The sequence below is a fragment of the Monopterus albus genome, unplaced genomic scaffold (assembly GCF_001952655.1).
Source record: "Monopterus albus unplaced genomic scaffold, M_albus_1.0 scaffold64.1, whole genome shotgun sequence".
Taxonomy (NCBI): domain Eukaryota; kingdom Metazoa; phylum Chordata; class Actinopteri; order Synbranchiformes; family Synbranchidae; genus Monopterus; species Monopterus albus.
The window spans coordinates 1,152,157-1,175,537 of record NW_018127944.1 but is presented as its reverse complement, the minus strand read 5'-3'; the positions used below and the strand labels follow the sequence as shown (position 1 = coordinate 1,175,537).

Below are 23,381 nucleotides of genomic sequence, written 5' to 3'. Positions count from 1 at the left end.
AATCATTAGTCACTGTCAGCGCTAACAGTGCAAAGAAGATCAAAGCCCTCTCCAGATCTGTATGACCTTCTAACTTCCTGTGTGTGATAAACCTGCAAATTGATAACTGTATTCAACATAACATTAGTGAACATATTTTGATTGAAACTTGGTAATCTGTTGAAAATGACTTGAACAGCAGGTTGGCAGAGACGAAACACCGACTGTCCTTCAACCTGATGACCTGGGTTGAAAGCCAGTGCTGGCAAGTATTTGTCCAGCTCCAGTTCCCTTAAAGCAGCCCAGTGAGTTTTGTCAGGCGGTGGGCACTGCGCTGCAGCTGACCCTGACCTCTGACCTTCCTGAACAGCGACAAAAGTGAAGGTCCCAAAGGATATTGCACAGTATTGTTCCTCATGTTGGAGTAACTCCAAGCCCAGCAATAAAACAACATTATATAATTTTTAAAAAAAAAAATTCAGACTAGTATTTATTTTCCAAAGGAAAAAGTCACTCAACATTTTCGCCTTTCTGTATCACTGATACTCCACTCAGTGTTTATGATAACTCTTAAAAATGCTAGTTTCTAATGTGTCAGGTTTACATTTACAAATGTGAAGGTGGATAACCCCAGTCTAGGGAAGGTTAATTGTAGCTACATCCCTGAGGCTGTTACTTACCCTGAGAGGAGTTTAAATGGTTGCTGGATGGTTTCAAGAGTGTCAGGCAGAGAGGTTTCCACTGTTCTCAGTGGTCCCCACTTACAGGGGGAGGCTTATATACTCTCCCAGTGGTCTGCCAGGACAGGCCCCAGAATAACAAGCCTAAAAATACTACAAAGCAGTTAAGACCAGCCAATAGAGTAAACCCTGACTGGGGAGTGTGATGTCTGAGTGTGTGTATTAGTGTGCCTTTGTATTGCTTACATTATGGGGACCGAAACCTGTGGGGACCTGGCAACATGGGTTAAGGTTAGGGTCAGGGTTAGGGTCATAAGTCTACAGGAAATGAATATAAGTCAGAATGAATGAAAACACAGAGTGGGTGTGTGCACGTGTGTGTGTGGCTTACAGATGTATGTTCTGATGTGCTTATATGTATTCTGCACATGCATTTGCTAATCAGTTCATACACGCTGCTGCACATTTGGGCACATGAGTGAGTGTGAGCTCATGAGTGTGTGTATGTTGGCATGTGTCCACACATACTGTATTGTGAATGCATGTGTTTGTATGGTGTTGATAAGCGGGGCGTTGATAAGTGGGCAGGTGGGAAGGCTGGCGCATGAGGTTGGGTGCAATGCAGTTGTGGAAGACGTTCTCAGATTCACTGGTTAAACAGAAAAGCAGACATGAAGGGAGAGTAGAAACACCGATACAGTCTTAAATGTCCTCCAAACACAGTGCAGTGTATCATCTTCTCTGTTCACCACAGGTGCTTTGAGCTGTTAAGCTCAACCAGTTCTGTGCCTTTCAAGTGCTTCTTCAGGCTGTTTTCATGCAGAGGCAGCTGAGGCCTCAAGGTTTACTCACCTTTACCTTAACTCAGTTCTGTCACTGTCATCTCCAGTGCCTTTCTGTGCATACATACATAATTACTGCAAAAAGGAACGCGGTCCTTAAACCCAGTATTTATCAAACTGGACGACCACAGAAAATGAACAGAAAGAAGGAGAACTTGTTGGGTAGTCATCATAATATATCACCCATCCAGTGCAGTATTACATAACTGCCATATGTTGGTATTGATATTGACGCATGGGGGGAGAACCGCCACCTCCATCCCCAGTGGATCCTGAGCCAGCTGGAACAGTTGTCAGCCAAGGAATCTCGCCCTGGCTTATTAGGGAGAGGGAGAGATTTGAATATTGGGATAGCAGAGAAATTAAAAATAAATCACAGCAGGCTGAAAAGGAATCATGTTAATCTGCTTCCAGGCACTAGTGAATTACTGTGGGGGGAAAAACGAGGTTCAGTTCTTTCTAAAGTCTTCACCTGGTTCATCCTAAAATTCATCAGCAACCAATGACTAGCACAGTTTAATCATAAGACAAAAATGATTTGGAATGTTTTTATCTAGAAAATGCATTTACATCAGTAATACCTAAGCATAAGAATGTATGAGCAAAGAGATTGTGTGGGTTGAGTTGGAGTTTCATGCTAACCCTACCTTATTTAACAATATAAGGTGCTGTAGATGTTTTTAGGGAAAGTCTGTAATGACAGTGGTCAAATGTAAAATAATTTAAAGCCCATCCACAATTTTGTCTAGTTTCACTTGTTAGCTTTCTGCTAAATCTCATGGCATTCACGATGCCATGAAACAGGGGCTACAGTCTTTCTGTTGTCCTGTGATCACAGTTCAATACTAAGATGATGACATTTAAAGCTACACTATCTCCAAAAATAGTTAGCAAAGTCTGCTTAGGAAGGACTGTGACTGGAAGCCCTGGGAAAAGCATGCATTAAGGTTTATGTGTGTCTATTTAACTTACTTATTCACATAGCTTCAAGCTTTATTTATGCAACATAAATTTAAAAGGGTTTTTTTTCTACACTTAAGAGTAAATAAAAGTTTAGTGGAGAAACTAAATCAAAGGCAAGGGAAATAGGATGTGAAATTTAGACTTGAAAGTAGCTGAAGTTGGGGTGCAGGTAGTCCTCGGTGAGTGCAGCCATATGCTCCTCACCGGGTTGTGACTAGAGGCACAAAAACCTGTTTCCTTGAGATCTAAGGACCTACTGGGTTTATATTCTTCAAATATTTCAGAAACATATTTTGGCCTTTGGCTGTTATGTGACTTATAAACCAGTAGGCGCACTTTGAAGTCTGTTTTACAGCTAACATGGAGCTGCTGTTTTGTGGTGAGTTGTCTTGGTTCTCATTATTCTAGCAGCAGCAGTTAAATGTTGTGCAGTTGTCTTTTGGGAAGATCAAGAAGAAGAGGGCATTGCACCCTGCTGGAGATGAAGGCGTGAATGAGTTTCTCTAAATCACACATGCACGGGGGAATTCTGATTATTGCTATTTTTAGATGATTAAAAGCTGATTCATTACTGTTCTGGTGTGGCAGCTGTACAGCGACAAAGTCCATTAAAATAAAAAGATTTCTAAATCATACTTTATAGTTATTATAGTGTGTATATGTATACAAGTTAAAAAAAGAAAGGAAGTGCATGTGATGTGATCAAAGAGTTGACTCCCACCTACATGTACAACTATGGCCTTGATCAGACAGAGTCTGTGGCACACGACCCTCGTAAAGGTGTTCTAATAATAAGGATGTGCTGTATAGAGCACACCTACCTGAGAATTCACGAAGTGGAATAATCAAGAAGTCTAATGAGCATCAATATCTTCCAGCCACAGCCAAGAACAGCACAGTTCTCCCCCCCATTTAACAGCTGGTAAATGCAGCTTAAAACCAGCATGATCTGCACTGCTGGCCTCTGAAAATAAAAGTTTAATAATGGATGGATTATGCAATGTGATTCTGAGTGTTGACAGTCCATTCTTAAAGATAACCACTGTAAACAAGTCATGTGCTGGTTGCACACAGAAGCTATAGTGGGGTACTCGCAGTACTCAAACTACTAAGGCAGAGTAAATCTGGATTATCTGGAAATAGTTCTGGATATCATAGAGTGAGCTGCCCAAATAAATTGGCAAAAATTTTAATGACCTGTGTCCAAGTCAAGTAATATCTTATTTTACACATTAAAGTAATTCATGTAGTCTAACAACATTTCTACAGAAGCTATACAAAACTTGCTGTGAGATTTTTTTTAGCTGGATTAGCTTCTTAATGATGATGTCCTGACATTTTGGAATAGTTTGCCTCATCAGGAAATGTTTGATCATATCAGACAGAATATTCATAATTAAAGAGCTGTCAGATAAATGAACTCCGCATTACAAACATTTTCTTGTGCCAGGCACAAGGGGTGAAGGGCACAAATCTAATTAGTCATGAGATGATAAACAGGATAAGAAAGCCACATATACCAGCAACATTTTAATCACATCCTCAGTACCTGGTGGCATGGATGGGTTACGGAATGGGGCTACCGGGCACAGGTCCAGGGGTCCACGGGGTCTTAGGGCTGCTAGACTAGACTACTGTGAAAGCACTGTTAGCTGCTCTCTGCTGGAAAGTCAATCAAATGAGTCCAAAATGAATCGAGAAAGCCAAGAAATGTATGCAAAACTACTACAGATACAAAACCACTAAAAGAGACAGAACAGACCCTAAAACATGACTTTTCATCTAAACTGCAGTTAGTACAAAATACTGCAGCCTGTGTCTTGACAGGTGCTTGTAAACAGGAGCATATAATTCACTTTTAGCCTCACTTCACTGCCTTGCTGGATTGTTTTTAAAGCTCTTCGTGGTCTTGCACCACTCTATATTTCAGAGCTCTTAGAGCCCCATCTCTGTGGGGCCTCTTAGCTCCTCTGACCAAATGTTCTTGAGAGTTCCTGGGTCGAGGTTAAAATACTGTGGTGACTTCTCAGTGGTAGCCCCCACACTGAAATAAACTACCACTTGGTATTAGAGCTGCCCATGATTTCGACATGTTTCACAAGCTTTTAAAGAATCACTTGTTGTCTCAAGCATTTGACACTGGCTTTTTATCTTTTGTCTTCTGGTTTCTATTTGAAGTTTTTCTGCTTTAAAAAAAGAAACGTTTTATTTCGTTATTATTTAATGCCCAGCACTTTGTAACTTACGTTAGAAAGGTGCTATGTAAATAGAGATTGATTGATTGATTGATTGATTGCTATAAAAACAACAAAACATCTGATTGATGCAAAATGAAAAATAAAATAGGTATAAAATAACTACTGTACAACAGGACACAAAGCAGCCCCAAGAAGACTAACTGACTACAGATCGCTGTCTTGCTGATAGAAGTCAAGGACCTTGTGCGTGTGCGCGTCCAGGGGCTCATTGTCTCCCAATCCGTCAAAGCAGGTGTGACTTCCATTGGCTGATTATGAACCATGCAATTATTACGGCGCATCACTCAACTGCTGCGATGTTGGACACTGACAGTCCAAACATCCAAACATTGGACGGTTAGGACAAATCAACGGTCCGGCGGCTGCACCGAGCGGTGGGCGGGGCCGCAGCGTCACGCGCTCAATGGGCGCGTGCCTTTAGTTACACCTGGAGAGAGAGAGAGCGCGCGTCGTTTTTTTTTCGTCAATCTTTGACACGTAGCCAAGCGACGGGCCACAAAGTCAGCGTCTGGGTTTTTACTGGTCTCATGTGGACGAGCAAATAAATCAGAAAACCGGTGAGAGAAGATTCCCCAACGTTTTCTGGAGACCAGCAACGTAATGAAAACTGAAAAGGACGGTGAAGAGGTGACCGGGGTGTCGGCAAATCGATTCACCGGAGGTAGGAAACATTTCAGCTTTTTAACTTTTTCAGTCATAGTTTCGTTGTGAGAACCAGCCCTAAGTGCACCAAGTGTGTGTGTGTGTGTGTGTGTGTGTGAGAGAGAGAAAGAGAGAGAACGACGGAGACCGTGAGAGTCTTAATTAAGTGGGACATCCAAAGTGCACCAGAGGAGGACCAATTTAGCCCGTTAACGAGGAAAATTAGGTGGTGGTGAAACAAGACTTCATCCATCAGCCTCTGCTGTGCAGTTTCACTTGTTTAGCGGTGCTTTAGCTGGAAATCATCAGTTTCCACTTGAAGTGAAGGAAATCTAAACACTACAAAAGTGAGAATTAAGAATTTGGTATGAGGAAAGAACACCCCGTACTGTCTGAAATACCGAATAACACTGGGAAAATGATAAGGTGCGTTAATTATTTGACTGACTAATGTCATGAGAATGGCGTATTGCAGTTTTGGTCAATTCCTTCTTGCCTATGTTATATACAGTCACCGGCCACTTTATTAGGTACACCTGTACTGTTGTATACACTTCACTGCAACACTTCCTCCTTAACATCTGTGTTTATGAAGCTCAAAATGTTTGTTTTTGGTGAAATTGTCAAATGTATAAATTCGATTATATGGTTATTATCGAGGACATAGCTAAAGGTGGTGTTGAACTGGACTTTTATTTGACAATTTCATTAAAAACAAACATTAACACAGCTGTTAAGGTGGAAGTGTTGCACTGAATTGCATGTAATTGTACAGGTGTACCTAACAGTGACCCGTGAGTGTATATTAAAAGCATTATATTGAAATTACTCAATAGAAAATTCATCTACAGCTGTTTTGATAATTGATTGTGTTTAATATGTTTATCCAAACTTTCCCTTCTTATCATCAGAGACAGTATGCTGTTTTGTTTTGTGCTGTGTCCTGTGTTTGGCCTGTCGATCACACAACATAGACACTATGAAGAACTCAGGCTTTAGGAAATAGTGATGGGCTTTCATGATTATTATTTAGACTATGTTGACTATTTTATAAAGCCTAAAGTAATCACCAGTTGCAGACCTAATTGACAACCTCACACTTATGGCATGTTGTAGCGTGTTGGGGGATATATGAGGAAACAGTGTCAATGGTGTGAGAAAACAAATTTTAAATTAAACAGTTTCATGTGGCATCTTGAAAATGTGCTTACCAGTATTTGCAGACTTCTGCATCGTCACATTCACATTTAGGGCATCTACAGATACATGACAAATTAACAGAAAACTTTATTGTTGCAGCCAGTTAACAAACTTGTGCATTTAATTTGAGTTACTGCTGGGTAGCTTGTGACTTTTTCAGCATATATTAATGAGGTTTTGTGCTGTATTGTTTGTATTTATCTGGTTATGAAAAGTAACTAAAATTATATAATGTAGTGGAGTAAAAAGTACATTTGCCTGTAAAATACGGCTATGTCAAAGTATGACAGAAAATGAAAATATTCAAGTATTTGAATACAGTAGTTGAGTAAATGTACTTGATTACTTTCTATCACTGTTTTTGAACAGGAAAAAAGTGATCAATTTGCGATTAATTGCGAGTTAACTATGGAAAATAATGCAATTAAATATTTAAATCAGTTGACAGCACTAGTTAAAACTTTTCAGAATGCTCCTGCATTGTTTTGCATTTTGACTTGTAGTTGAATAAAAGTGTTTTTCAGTCATACTTCATCATTGAAGATTTCTTAAGTGTTAAAATATCTCTTGTTCTTATTAACCCAATAGAGATTTGTGTTTCATTATAAACATTGTTGTCTAATTTTTCAAGAGAAAAGACTAATGATCGTGGCGACATGTTGCATATGTGCATCTGGTTTATTTGCACACCTCCGTTAAAGTGTAATGCACAGTGTTTATATCATTGTAGACTGTTTTTGGACTTTAGTCTGTTGGTCAGGCATTTGAAGATGTTTATTTCTTCAACCATATTTACATCAGTAGTGTTGGTAAATACAAAAATTTGTTCCTTCGTGCTGACAATAGCCACAGCCCAATTATGTTTTTGGGTCGTCGGTGCATCTGACCCATTCTTGTGAATATGGACGTCAGGAACGCCTTGAGGGAATTTCTTCAAGTTTGGCACTGACGTCCACTTGGACTCAAAGATGATCTGACTAGATTTTGGTCATCACATGTCACTGTCACCTCGCGTTCGTCCCATTCTTGTGAATGCGATATCTCAGGAACGCCTTAAGAGAATTTTCTCAGATTTGGCATAAATGCCTACTTGGACTCGGGGATGAACTGATGACATTTTGGTTGGCAAAGGTTGAGGGCAGTGACCTCACGTCTGTCCTGATCCTGTGAATTTGACTGCTTGCAAAGTGGTAATTCTAGTTTATATTTGAATTTTGTTTAAAACAATAGCCTATCTTTAGGTGGTCCTACTAACATATTCAGTATTGTGCCACTGTTTAAAATGGCTTTTTGTTTGAATCATTTGTTTTCGTGCGTGTTTTCATGACAGACACATTTTGTTATTCTCTGTGGCAAGCTGCACTTGGCCAGCATTTGTAAATGGACAATGTAAGTCAGGGGCTAGATGGAAGGAGAGGAAATCCCACCCAGAGTTTGTCCACTAAACGTGTCTTTGTTGTCTTCCTGCTTGGAGCACAATACAACAAGGTGCCCTTTGCCGTTTATTGCAGCCTTTTAATGTGCTCTGTTGGTGCACAGAATTTTAAAGCTTGCTGCAGAGTGACATTTTTCCTGGCCTGTTGTGTAAAAGCGAAGGGGAGGGGTTCTTTTTAAAATGAGGCAGCTTAATCTGTTTTGATAATAGTGACATGTACTCCTGCAAAAATATTAATAGCACAGAGTAGGAGCCTGTAGCCGTGGCTGATAAAATGAAAGACCTCTGCAGACTGATCATTCTGTCCATATATGGGTTTGAATTGTTAAAACACTGAAGTGAGTAGCACTTTATTGCATTTGACTGTTAATCTACTAGAATGTTGACCTATGGATAGTTCTGTATAACCCACCCTATTATTTACTTAATGTTCATGGCATCTTTAATAGAATCTTGTATAAAATTAGACCTGACTCAGCTGTGCAAGTTATTCTACCATATGAATGGGCTTCAGCACTTTTAAATAGTATTTTATTCACTATAAAATGAGTTTGAATTTAAACATGTAAACCTGATTTCTTGCCACCATGAAATATTAAAGCAGTGCTTTGGAAGAGAGAGCGATTTGCAGCAGGGGCAGATGTGGCAGGATGATCCATGTTGCTGATTTGACCATTTCAATCACTTTCTTCAAAGTTAAGTGTCTGTGTCAGCATTGCTTCCCCATAGGCTTTTGGAAGTGTAAAGACAACAAGCATTTCCTGGTGTGGTCTCTTTATGTGCGTATATACAGACACTGAAGAAAAATATTTTGGGGGGAGGGTCAAAGGACATCAAAAACATTTTTGTATCTGACCAACTGAAGACCAGACAACCTAGCTGACATTCCCAGTCTGTAATGTCTATACTATATACACAATATTTGCTGCATAAATAGACGTATACCTAAGTCTTTTCCTCATGATTGAACTACAGACACTGTTGGCATAAAGCACAGTATTGGATATGTTTAATGTACCTAGTGTATTGTTAACCTGTGTACTTTCCAGCAGAGGGCAGTGTGTATGTGTCTCTATCTCCAAGGATACTAGAACCTGTCCTGTTGTTTGTGCTTGTGATGTTAAAGGTTATTTTTTTGTCTAGAAATCATCAGATGATTTTGTCGTCATGTGGTATTTGATACATATCCACATGATGTAAAAGGTGACCTTATCTAGATATCAATGCACATTAGTTACTGTGTATTTTGTCTGTATATCTGTAGGATTCATACTGTATCAGTCAGTGGCCTTAAATATGCAAATTCTAGGGCTTTAATGAGAAACTTAGCATTTGCATCTGAGAGACATTTATTCTATAATGCCGTTTTTTTAATTTGTCATGTATTACTTTTTTCTCTGCTGCCGAATTCATTCCTCCTTGGGGATTGATAAAATGCATGTTTGGACCTTTTGGAGAATACCTGTGAGAGCAGTAGGAGCTCAGGGCTTTGAGGAGTGTGTTTGTGGTTCAAATCTCAGAGCCCCAAGGAACAGCTAGAAAGTGAACCTGTTGTCATATTGATTGTTGCACAGGGCAACTCCTGTACTGTGAGGAAGGAGGTGCTGAAAACGTGTGCTTGGCCAAACTTCCTCCTCCAGATCAGGGACAGCACTAGGCTTGTTATGATTTCACAACTCAGGCGGTTATGTCATGTGTTTCCACATCAGCTTATTTAAAGTGAGCAGGTGGTATAGATGGTGCTTCGCTTTACTGGAGCACATGGCTGTTACTGGACATGTGAGGATTGCTTCTGTCAAACTGCAGACCTCCCTCGCATCTATTCATTTACTGTTAGACAAAACATTAACCAGTGACTTGACTGGTGCCACTGGAACTGTTGATATTAGTGTGTAGCCTATTGCCGGTGCTTATCAGGCTAGTTACTGCTTTTTAGCAGTGGTTTGTTTATCTCTTCTTGATATTGGAACAAACTCAAAATGTACTGTATCAAAAGATCCAGATCCATCGTATGAACACTTCCCAGATGGTTAAGAAGCCAGCTGATTGTCAGACTTTCAAATTAAGCCAACTCAACTTAGGACCAAAACACGTTTTGTCATGATGCACATTTGCCATATTATACACTGGACTGACACCAGAGAAAAATGAGATTAATGGCACAACCACATGCGCATGAGAGCATGATCACCTCCCTGTGCTGTGAAGAGGTGAGACACAGTGCACCTCATTCACTTTCCCTCTGCGAAAAACAGCCATGTGGTATCAAGTCAGCCTCAAACATTATTGTCTGCTCATATGTCAGTGAAGCATTTGATCTCTTCCTTATTCTTACAGTGCTAGAATGTTATTATGACAAGAGCATGTACCTGTGTTGGTACTGCACATAGTTGATCGTATCACAATGCAGATAAATCTGTGGGACTACTTTATGGATCAGAAACCCGTTGATAGTCATTTTAATAAGCAAACGGCGCTCATTCAGACTAGCATTGCCAGTGTGAAAGCACCTTAGATAAAGGTGTCCACCTCCCATGGACACAGTAGGTTTAATTGTGTGTGATTACAGCCCTGCACGTGTGTGTGTGTGTGTGTGTGTGTGTGTTCATCTGCGTCATCTCAGTTGCATTTCCCAGAGAGAACATAATCAAGTTGTTGTTCCCCAAATTAAATCTGTAGCTCGTTTGGGACCTGAAATATGCCCCCATCTCCTTGCAATACTTACAGTTCAGAACTGAATACTGCCACACACACACACACACACACATACACATATTCATGCTCGTACAGAGGGAATTGCAGGAGGCTGTATCCTGATAGCTTTTGCAGTGATGTGTACAGGCAGCAGAGTCACAAGAACCAGCTGCTTCCCTCATCCTCCGTCTCCTCTTCATCTCCTCCTCCTGTTTCCTTCATCTCCTTTTTCTCCTTTATTCCCAAGTGTTATGATTATCACTGTGCCCCTCTCTCTTCCTGTGCCAGACTACAGCATAAACAACAACCACTAAGATGACACTGAAGGGGGGGGGGGAACCTCCCCTAATGTGTGTAAGCACAGACACACAAGCTGACATCCACACCACCGTATAGACACCCACAGACAAAACAGGCATCTACACTGAGACGGACAAGAGAGACGCCTACAGATGCAGACACCGAGGCGTAGGTAAATCACATGCGCCCACAGGCAGTAGACACACATACACACACAGCTGCTAATGAAGGTTGTTCCCAGTCAAAAGGAGGGAGCAGGATTCCCTCAGTGATTGATGACTCACTGAGGCAATAGCTGTCGCTGTTTGTGCATCATTACTTGTTATGCTGTATTACCATTATTACTACACTATTGCAGAACCAGCTACCTCAGGAGCCCTGTGGTGTCTCAAGGCAGGGCTGGCACGCTTTAAAAATCACCAAGTGAAAAGTCTAAACACTGGTGCAGCAGCATGTTGGCATCCTAATGAGTTGTACGGCACAGCCTGACATCTGGCACAAGGACAAAAGGACATCAAATACAGTGTGCACTGCAGCAGTACAGTCCTGTGCAATACTAGACTACAAATCAGTTAAATCACATCGTTTCCACAAGCCTGTAGTCATCATAGCTGTGTGCTGCGTTTTAGAATAGCCACCAAGGGGATCGTATTTGTAGAAGGACCGTGCACACAGAAATGGCAACTTACAGTTCAGGATTTGTGACATGTAGAGGGAAACGTATACCTTGGTAGGATCAGGGCGGGGGAAAAAGAAGTGTGGACAAATAGGCCGTTTCACAACGATGCCAGCTAATGTTCTTCAGGCTGCTATAATATGTTAATGCAAAAGGATGCTATCTTATTTACCTTGTAGTGTTTCCCCATACTGGTGACTGTGGTTCAGTAGGTAGAGCAGTCATCCCCCAACCGGAGGGTTGGTGGTTCGAATCATGGTGCCTGCAGTCCACATGTCGAAGTGTCCTTGGGCAAGACTCTGAACCCCCAAGTTGCCATCGGTGTGAGTTGGTGCCGCAGATGGCTGCCTCGGTTCTGTACCGGAAACAAATTCCTTGTGTGTAACATACTTGGCCAAAAAGAGGTGATTATCAGAATCTGCCTTATTGGCCAGGTGTGTCGGACACATGAAGAATTTGACTTTGGTACATCAGCTCTCAATGTGCATGTACATATCCCCATGCAAGGGGCAAGTAAACGGTAAACCAACATAAGGCTGAATTATGCATTATTATACTAATTATACAGCAAAGTTAGCATTAACATGAATTGATAGTTAAGAAAATTTCACCTTGGCAACCTTCAGAGTAAGACTTGTTCATCCCAATCCACCTAACATCAAAACAGAACCACATTAAACTTGGCTCTTTAAGCACTTAAAGTTGAACTGTAACGGTTTGTTTGGGCACTGTCTGCATTATGTTAGCTTGACATTATATCGGGAACACAACTCTCCAATTTGTGTGCAAAAGTAACTGATTTGAAAGCATGAATTTTTAATTTGTGCCCAAGTTTCAACAACAAAATTTGAACGAAACAAACCTGCTGCTGCAGGATGCCTCACAATTTAGTTCAGATGATTTGATAATAGAGATGCAGTGATTCGTCACTTAATCATACCACCTCAGCGCCTGAAAATTCTGATGGGTTTTCTGACAATTGATAAAATAATCAGCATATTAATTGATTATGAAAATAACTGGTTGCATCTGTGATTAATATATATACTGTCTATTTAAATAGGGAAATGGATAAAGGACAAAAAAAGTTTAAAAGTGTATAGCATCGAACATTCAGCTCTTTTTGCCAAATGTTTCTTTGTTAAACGCACACAGTGCACAGCTTTATTTGTAGTGTGGGACACGCTGTGACACAGGGAGCCTGTCGCCTCCGGCTGTGCCGTTTAGAAAAGATGTACTCCACAGGTATGTGGCTCATCTGAATAATTGCTGATTGTTGAATTTAACTGAGGTTAGAACTCAACAGGTTGTCTTAAATGTATTAATGAATAATTTTATATTTATAAGTTATCAGCCAACATTGCTGTCCTGGAAAACTGGTCATATTTGAATCTTTTCTATATGTTTATGTACATTATCACCATTCCTTTGTGATTCCTGTAGGTGTAAGTGGGCTTACTTTTGTGAGGTTTGTCTTGACGTGCTTTAGTGATGAAGAGCTACAGAAATGAGTCCTCTGAATGCAGGTTGAACCTACACCCTGTCACATAGAAACTCTATTTTTTGTAGCATGCTTTTTTTAATTGATGTGACAGGAGAGCAGAGTGGGTGGAGGTCCTAAATGGTAAACTCTCTTTGTGCTCCTTATTGTGCTTTAGTGGTTCAGTAGTTCATAAGTTGTGATTCACAGCTCACTAACACACACACACACACACACAAGCTGTGAGCTTCCTGGAGGTAAAACCCACCTCCAGCCTCAGCACCTGCTGATGAGTAGCCACGGGGTCATTCCAGACACCTTGCTCTGCAGTATCATCCCAACCTGTTTTATCTCTGGTTTTCCCCACACAGCAGCCTCCTACTCAGGTTTGTGATGGAACTACTTTTGATGCCAATTAGCTGGCAAGAGTAAAGGACTGGTTTTACTAGATGTGTCACTCTGAGCAGAAACAAGAAGCAGACCTGGCTTCAAGCTCTCGGCTAGAGTCTAAGGCAGGATAGGACTTTCTTTTGAAGAGGGAGGGGGACTGACAACACCCTGTTAGACAATACATATTTACTGTGTGTGTGTCAGGGCGCATTAATATGAAACTCGTACAAGGAAATGAATACTATTAAGCAAGTTATGTAATAAAGTTAAATTGTTCAAAAGCAATTGGAGTCAAAACAGTTACAGAAATAATGCGTACTCTAGTGTGACTACTGTACAGTGCCGTCCCTGTGCACAGCAGAACAATTTGAGCATAAACAACTGTTTTGTGGCCCTGTGAAGTTAATTAAATGAATAAAAACAGAATTTTGTTGCATGCCCTTCCTTTGAAGCTTGGCAGGCTGCTGCTAGTTTAGGAATGTAGTGAACTACCAGCACTTGGCATTTCAGTCACATAAACTCAGAGCTTTAGGCAGTTGTGTTAACACAAACAAGACAGACATCAGTGCAATTCACAGCTGAACTCCATAACAGAATTGTACTGTGGCATTCCCAAACCCATTAAATTACATGAACTATTTACCAAAAACAAAACTAGCGTTATAGAGGACAGACCTGTGGTGAGTTGCATCTTTAAGTATGTGGTACCTTTTTGTAAAGATTGCCAAAGTCTGCTAGTGCTAGCATTCGACCTCACAAACAAGCTTCTAGTGGCAGCGTTAATTCACTCCCCAGCAGCAGTCACTGCAGTCTGATGGGAGCTTAAGAAGAATCAGGGACACGTTGAGTGTTTCAGATTTTTGGCAAAAGACATACCAGTTATAATGGTTGGAAAATGGGTCTCAAAAGCTAATGAAAATATTTGACTGTTATAATCTCACAGGACTGAAATCTTTTTAAACTAGAATTACCCCTTTGCTGTTGTATGCCTCAGCCAACTAGTCAAATTCACAGAAATGGGACAGAGGTGAGGTCACTGAGACGTTGGGCTTTGACCACCAAAATCTAATCACTTCCTCCTTGAGCTCAAGTGGACAGTTGTAGATGTAAATGTGAAGAAATTCCCTCAAGGCATTTCTGAGCTATCACCCTGAGAATGAGCCCGATGGATGGACAACCCCAAGACATATTGCCTCTGGCCACAGCTGTCACCGGCAAAGAGGTATCAAAAACAGTGCTGTTCCAGCTTTATGTACAGTAGAATGCACAGAAAGGTATGAGCAGCTTTACGCACATGCTCTGCCGATGCTAGCCGTGCATCAGTGAATTACATTGCTCAAGCCGTGTGACTCGAGTCCCCCACCTCTGCTTGTAGGACTTGAAACTGAATATCCTCCTTAAAATTGATCCTGCAAAGAGTTCTTGTAAACAAAGCGTGTTTACATTTGGTTGTACTCACCATAGCACATTGATAGATCTCATGGATGCACACAAACATGTTGAATGTGTTTCCAACCTTGGTATAAATGCATATATTAATAATTTCCTGTATCGCCCTGTCCTAGCCTCCAGATGTGTAACTGTGTGAGAAGAACAGCCTTCAGCAGAATGTTTCTTGTGCACTCAAAGAAGACTGGCAGTGGAACAAGGAGGAACAGACTGCATGTTAGAGTTGTATAAATGTGGCCTGCCAGGTGAAACGGTGCTGTTATGCATGGTGGGGAGCAGTCTAAAGAGCACTTAGTGTACTTTCCTTTGGCACTAAAATTTACTAAAAGCCTTGAACACCAGCAAGCATCAACAAACAGGACCCCTAAAGATGTGCTACTCCCAAACCATTCACTATAGTCAAAGAAAAATTAGGACAGAGATTCAAATTGTCAGTGTTGGCTCCTATTTTCTACACTGACCTAAAATGTGTTGACAGCAAGGGTTCATTGTCTGGGACAGTTGAACACAACATATGGCTGTGGCAGCTTATATGATGCCACTTGTGCCCTCGGGGTCTCTATTGCAGGCTGACTGCATAGGCCCCTGGCTAAAAACAAATATTATGACACTAATACCTAGGGACACAACTTGAATTTGTTTATTTTCCACAACCTAGCAGGGAGCATCTACCCAAAGCTGGAGTGGAATATTGTGGTTAAACTGAATAATTGTAGATGAGGTAATGAAAAGCTTTTCTTGTTCAAACATAGAAGCTGTTTTGTTTTTAACAGCCATGTTGTGCTGGAATCTTATTCCTGGCCACGATAGCAGCTATAATTTGACAAATTAAATATTTCTGTTTACATAACTCCCCTTTCCCTGGCTCATGATATTTTGACAGCGAGTGCCAATGTGCTCTTTAACTCAGTCTCCCCATGGTTCAAGTTTAAACAATATTATTGTGAGTTGACTGTGTCACATACTGGTGTTTTGGGTGACTGTTAAAGTGGCCATGGCACTTTGCCTTGTTTTCTGACTTGTTACAACGGCGAATTATCGTCTTAGACGTGACCTAAAGCTCAAAAAATTAAGCGTACGTATGTTCTAGTATTTCTATGCAGAAGCAACTGGGTTTATTACACGTCTCTCAAACTCGTGCTCATGAGACTTTTTTTTTCCCCCTAACAAAATAAAGTATTACGTGATAGTTTAAAGATTTCCTCGAATGGTCATCTCCAGGCAGTTGCACGTTCATGTGGGCTTACCTGACATCCATGGTGCCATTGTAAAAGTGGAATTTTTCAACTGCACCTGGTTTTGTGGATATATTTTTCCCTCCTGCTGCTGCACTGTGACCAGAGGATGTGGAGAAAAATACAGGGTCTGAGGTTAGTGCATGTCCGGGAATGTACAGGGACTCATGTTTTACTTGACCAGGTCTAACCTATGATCAGCCAGCCAGTGAAGACCTCGCGGTGGTGACTGATCAGCTCATCAACGCTGGATTTCCCTGGATCACAGTACCTGTTTGTTCTGGCTGCTTGAGGCTGGTGTGTCTGCTGCACGTGATGTGTTGTGGGTTAACAACTCATGATGTTATTGTCAGTGCTACGCTACCTGTTTGAATTAATTTCACTACTTTGGGAATGTGGTCGCCTGTAACGCAAGGGATTTGTGGGGGAAGACTCAGTTATCACTGGTTGGATGTATCGAGCTTTACGTTTCCACTACTCATTGGGTCATAACACTAAGTGTAAAAAACAAAACGAAACAAACACACGGCGCATGAAGGATCACGCCACAGAACAACAATCATCCACTAACAGAGACTGTATGAGCAGTTTATCAAACAGCTGTTGAACATAAACTTGTAGAAATGTGATGTCTTCACCACTGAAGCCCCCATTTTACCTCTAAACCAGCAAGTGAATGTCTGCTTTTCATGAATAACTTTCAAACTAATGATATCCTCGTCATTCTAGATGCCAGCAGTAGATTTTCATGGCCAAGCAATTATATTATGAAGGACCAGTTCTACCTGTGGTTTACTCTTGTTGTTGTTGTGCTCTTCTTCCATTGAGGCAAAATTATTAGTCAGGGTTGCAACTGAAGGAGGATGACAACAAGACTATTAATCAGTAGCTGACGATATAGAGTAGATGTAGACTGCAAGAATGAGGAGAGAAATATGGGCAACAAAGGTCAGCGTTGCAGCTACATGTTAGATGATGCAACTATAGTTCTACATAAAACCTTTAGTTTTTGATAATGAGATGTCTTTGTCTTAAACCACTTTAAAATGCTACAGTTCCCAAAGCCCAAATTGATTTTTATCTAACCAGCAGTCCGCATCGTATTAGTATTCACACTACAATGATATAAAATTGACAGAAGCAGCAAATTCTCACATTTCAGAAGCTGGAAACCGACCAAGACCAGAGCAAGACCGGACATCCTACAAACATCTGTGTATTAGAGGAGCAAGAGAGAGACCGCCAGTGAGCGAGTGTGTTTCTGAGTGATGTCAGCTATGGGTCCTGGGTTGGACTTGGGCATGATTTGGTTTAGATTCAGTACGATCGGCAGTGTTTTGCAGAGAAAGACAAAGCAATGCTTCCCAGTGAGTATAAAGGCGGGCATGTTGTCTGAAATGATCGTATCGCACTCTTACTTTCACGTTCTTCCCATCTTGGTTTGACATTGTCCTAATGCACGTCAGTATGGATGTCCAAATGTAGGTGCATGTTAATAAGGTAATGCACAGAAATGAGCTCACATTTGTGGTGAAACTAATTTAGTTTGTCTAAACTATATGATAAAGTAGGTGAGCTGGTTATAGTTGACAGCAAGAGGACCTGGTGCATGTTGGGTTTCTGTGTTGAGCTGAGTGTTGAGGAGGTGTGTCATGACACGAGGTTTGCCTTGCTGCATGCTGACCTGCGATAGGCTGCTTACTGGTAGGCTGGGATAAAAGAGTAACGGTGGAAAAGAGAAGGCAGTAGGACCCAGCGGCGAGACAGTGAGTAGGCAGGCAGAGTGGGGCTGAGTCACTGCATGTGTCTGAGAGGCAGTCAGAAACCGAGCAGAGGTGATCTCACACTCATCAGCACAGGATAACACAACCATGATGGGTTGACTTTGGGGGGAGGCGGTTGGAGAGAGGAAGTGTGCGTTCGCCACCCCTTGCTCAGCTATGGAGGCCAACAAAGTTCTTCATTTCGTGCCTTCAGGTAAGTGGGTGAATGCTCTGAGTGGCTCTTCAGCTGTGAATGACAGCGGTGACTGGGAGAACCTTGGGGTTCCCTACCTACAGTAGTGAAACCCGAGAACCCCCTGTGCAAAACATGCAGGCCACTTCCACTCCGAGGGATGGCGGATGTTTGGGTGCGCTTCTGTTGTACAGTAAATAGTTGCTGTGTCTTGTTTTTGCTTTTTCTGTGTACTTAGGAATGTGGCATTGTTCTCTTTTGGACAGAACCTGTTTTTGTTCTCTTTAGGGGAGGTTGGTTTGTAGAAGCCTTGTTGTGTTTACAGAAATACAGATGTTTTTTTGCATTTTTGTTTTGAGTATGCATTTGCTGCTTCTCTTTTTTTCTTCCTCTCCTTGTTTGTGCTTGGTACTGAATGCGGCACGAGAAATTTCCTGCATCCTATTCCTTCCATACCATGAGTGAACCTTGAGAAACGATTGAATTGAAATCCCAAGCCAGAATACCTGTCAAGCAGAGGAAGCCTGGGCTCATAATGCACTTTCTCATATGTTGCACTGGGGGAGCTTGTGCATGTGTGCTGCCGACACGGAGAAGGATCGACACATCACAAGAAACTGTGTGCTGGATGAGTAGCTGTTCACGGATTTCAGTAAATGAAAAATTGAGAGAAAAGAGGTGTACATTCATATAGCTCTGTGTGTGTGTGTGTGTGTGTGTGTGAGAGAGAGAGAGAGAGACAGAGACACAGACAGATTAGTGCTGGTGACAGCCACAGGAGAGCAGTGAGTTCTCCCCTCACTGAAAGTCCTCTGAGAGCCCAGAGCCCATTTGGAGGTGTGATGCGGCTGCCGCCTCACTTTCATTTTGTCTGGGAAGGCAGAGCGGGATACTGCATTTGTGTGTGGCGAGGGTGTTGTGTGGGATAATGCAAGTGCAGGAAATTACCTGAGAATGTGTGTATGTGTATGCATGTGTGTTTTTGTTGGAGAATATACAGCTCCGTGTGTATGGGATAATGTGTGGGAATCAATCTGTTTGGGTGTGTTTTTGTATGTACAGTATGTATTTGTCAGAGTTCAGTCATACTCTGGTGAGGTGTGTGCGTGAGCATCATGCACTGTGCACACTAACTACATCTCAGTGTGTGTCGGGCGTTATGGACACAGCTGTGGCTTGTCCTCTGAAGATAAATTTGCATTCATTTGCTTTAGGATGTGATTGGAGTCGGAGAGGGCAGGTTTGGTCCTTGGAGCTGAACCCAACACACGAAGGGCTGATGTTTGTGTTGGTAGTGATAGAAATGTGTTGTGTAACTTAGCCAAGGCTTTGAATGTGCAAATTATTGTTTCACTGTCCAGCAGTATATTTGCAGGGATTTGATGTTATTGATCACCGCCAGTGACTTATTGATTACTTTGCCAGTTGATTAGATTTCCTGCTGTCAAAACTCACCTTACCGCTTTCTGGATCTCCAAATTCAGCAGCTTTAATGCGCAGCACCTCACTGCATATGTAACAGGAACATGTTGTCCATCAATGATCCGCTGCAGCAAACCCTTATTGCAACGTATCGTGAGCGATCTTCCACATCGTGTCATTGTCAGTGACCTGCTGACAGGTGAAGGAGCAGCTGTGGGATTCACTTTATGGAGCTGTAAATTACCACAGAGCTTTCACATGTAATTATGTGTGATAATACTGCAGAGAGTTGATCTAATACAGGGGTGTAGAGTGATTTATGTTATTTAGTTTGCTTGGTCTCGATGCGCTGCAGGTTCTAACAATGCAGCGTGGTAATGTATTAACGGTGTTTCAGCTGTGGCCCTGAGGATCGTTGTTGTTGTTGTTGTTGATTCATTAGTAAAAACTGATATTGAGATTAAAGCAATTAATCACATATTGCTAAAGTTTTGGTTTTCAGTGCGCTCACATTGATCATTTTACAGATTTTTCTTCAAATTAATTTGCTAAAAACAAAACAAATTTGGTTAATTTATACTCTTGCTTTACACGTGCACCTTTTTTTTTTTCCTAATGTAATGCATAAGTGGATTGTTGCATTGCACATCAGGTTTTATGCATTTTTGACAAACATTAAGGTTTAAATTATTTAAACCACATTCAGTCAGAATTAAAAATATTCAGTATGTCAGAACAAACTAAGCAGAAAAAATGTTTGGTTTTCAAATGTGCAATTTTTTTCATGTGTACAACTAAATGATTTTATGATTAGATTATTTAATAAATTGAGTCACCAATGGCCGTTACTCCAGTACACAGTCAGGTTGCTCCTTTGTTTGGCTACTTGCCAAACACCCTTCTATTAACTGACTAGTTGATAAAATTTTGTGAAGAGCCCTGTCTAGCTACAAAGAGTTTACTGAAAGTAGACGGAACCAGCTTTGCAACAACAACATCCTAAGAACCGTAAATCCAGCCACTCAACTCAAATCCACACCTGCAGTTCTGATTAAACATCATAATTACAACATAAAACTGAAGTCTCCCAGCGCTATGCTCACAGCGTGTCAGTCTTCAGGTGTGACAAACGGGCCGGTAATCAGTGTTGCAGCCGTGACCCGCAGAGCCAGAACATGTCGGCACGGCGGACACATACTGGCTATGTGAATTAGTAGTTCAGCCATGTGGAGGTGTGTTTGAGTGAAGATGGATGACGTGTGTGTGAGCGTGAGTGTGTGTGCTGTAGATGTGACAGTGATCTCTGATCAGTATTCACCGCTGGCAACAGATCTCAGAAGCTCTGAGCTCTGAGCTCAGCCATCTGGGCAGAGGAGAAATGCACATACAAATTATTATACAGTACGGCACACACACGTGCAAATACACGCACCACTAAAGTATCAGAAAAACACATCCATGCAAGACATGACGAGGCAGCCACACACGCAAGTGTAATGACACGAGCATTTTTTTTTTTGAAAATTCTGACACACCTATTTGCACACGCAGAAATACACACTCACGCCAACTGTCACAGATACTGTCCATACACACAGCACATAATTATATACACAATTCATTCTATCTACATAATTTGTTGGTTTACACACACAACAATTATGTGGATGTGTCAGCACAGACGCTCACTGAACACAGAATGAAGACTGCATCCATTACAACTCGCATGTGCACACACATATACACGCACACTTTGTCTTTAGTTTTATCTGTCTTCTGTTTTTTCCGTCTCCCTCGCCCACACACACTGACATACATGCACACTCTTTTATCTGGATAGTTGAATCCATAAAATAAGCGCACACAAACATACACAACTGTATCGGAACAAGTGTGTATTTTCGGGGAAAGAGGTAGAAAAGGCGCATGACAAGGCTTTAGAAGTACAAAGAGTGATTTGAACACACTCAGGCCTGCAGTATTTAAATTATGATGCAAACACTTCCTGTCATTTTTGCAGGATTGTAATCAGTGTGAGGCTCGTACTTTTGGGGCGATGTGTTGGTCTTTAATACATTCACAGTCTTTATTTTCAGAGTAGCAGATGTGCAGAAATTTCTAAAGGTGGCTGTATTGTTTACATTACAGTGAGCTGATTGTTAACCTGTATGTGACCAGTGTCTGGTTTCATGTGTGGATTGTATGACTCGGTATATCTGTGACAAAGGGTTTTTAATTGTCTAACACAACTAGACAGCTCTCACAGAGTGCAGACCTCCACCAAGGACAACTGTTTCCCCATAATGCCATAAAGGGCAGTATTCCTATGACGGTTTGACCCTCATAGTGTGATAGGTTGACTATGAAAACCTACTGCTGGCGTTTGGAATGACACTGATATCATTGCTAGTTTGAAAGTTATTCCAGAAAAACAATAGACATGGCCGACATACAGTCGTCGGTTAAGGGGTAAAACGGGGACTTCAGTGAGTGGACTGCGGGCGAAGTGGTGAAGACCTGCTCATCCAGTCTCCGTTACTGGCTGAGTGTTGCTCTGTGGAGTGAGGGGGGGGGGGGACACTGGTCACTGAGGGAAGGAGGAACGCAACCAAATACAGAGATGTCCTTGAAGAAATCCTGCTGCAGAGCGCAGCGACCTGAGACTGAGGTGACAGTTGACCTTTCTGGCCAAGGCAGCTTTATTTATATAGCACACTTCAATTGCTTTACATAGGAGAGGGAAAACAGTAGCAGCATTCAAACAGAATAAAATCAGATATGGCAAAATAAACATTTTTAAGATAATAAAATATAAATGTTAAACAGTCAGAAACATGGCAGTAAAGCAGTTACAGTAGAGGGGGAAAAAGCTGTCAGTTACGCTGAATGCAACACAGGAAACAGAAGTGCAGCAGAGAAACCAGTCAAAGGTGCAGGAGACCACAGCAGTCTTCAGTTTGGGTTTGAAAGTGACAGAGCTGGGGCACATTTAGGGTCATGTTGGGAAGGAATAGCCGTTTTATCCATTAGAAAAATGAAGAGGTGAAAAGAAGCCACCATAGATGGTCTTATACTTGTATAGCACTTTTCTATGCATTGCAGCACACAGTGCTTTCACAAGCTGTTTGGCCATTCACACACTGGTGACATCCCGGGAGCAAGAGCTCAAGGACACTTAGACATGGGCTGGAGAAGCTGGCAATCGAACTGCCAACCTTCCAGTTAGGGGACGACCTGCTCTGCCTCCTGACCCAACAGCCGCCCCACAGTTTAGGGCTGCAACTAATAACCATTTTAATAATTGATTAATCTGTTGATTACACAACAGGTCCTTACAGTGCTAACAAAAACACACTAAGATTTAAAATAATGTGGGCTATATGTTCATATGCTCCAATAGATAATTAAATTTAACTATCTTTTTTTTTTTTTTATCAAATAGTTGTTGCAGCCCTACTGTAGTTAAATCTCTGTTCTGCCTCTCTCTTCATGTGCACAGTTTGACGTGCGCTAATGCACACGTGTCATTTGTTGATACAGTTAAAGGAAAAAGGAAGAGCGCTTGTTTGGATGCTTTGGATCTCCCCACTAATGCAAACACAGCAGAACATTTGTCACAATAAAATTAAATTTCATAGATGCATAAATCAGTATTGTGATCTTAACATGATTAGTCCAGCCTCCATCTTCATGTCAAATCCACAGTCCGGCTGAGTTTCAGCTCAGATGTTTTGCAATCATGTCATCCTCTGTGTTTTTATCATAAGACTCAGGTTCTTT

At 41.5% G+C, this 23,381-nt stretch overlaps 1 protein-coding gene across 3 annotated transcripts in view; it reads left to right on the top strand.

Annotated features, from left to right (window-relative positions):
- The first annotated feature begins 5,189 nt into the window (after positions 1–5,189).
- The window catches only part of slc4a11 (solute carrier family 4 member 11), a 96,946-nt gene continuing 78,754 nt past the window's right edge, over positions 5,190–23,381 (top strand). For 2 of the 3 annotated variants that reach the window (XM_020604110.1, XM_020604108.1), the window contains exon 1: positions 5,190–5,383. In XM_020604110.1, coding sequence (XP_020459766.1) covers positions 5,323–5,383 — 61 coding nt within the window. In that variant the 5' untranslated portion in view covers positions 5,190–5,322. Of the gene's footprint in view, positions 5,384–18,051; positions 18,201–23,381 lie in introns of those variants that run through there. The other variant, XM_020604109.1, reaches the window with a different exon arrangement.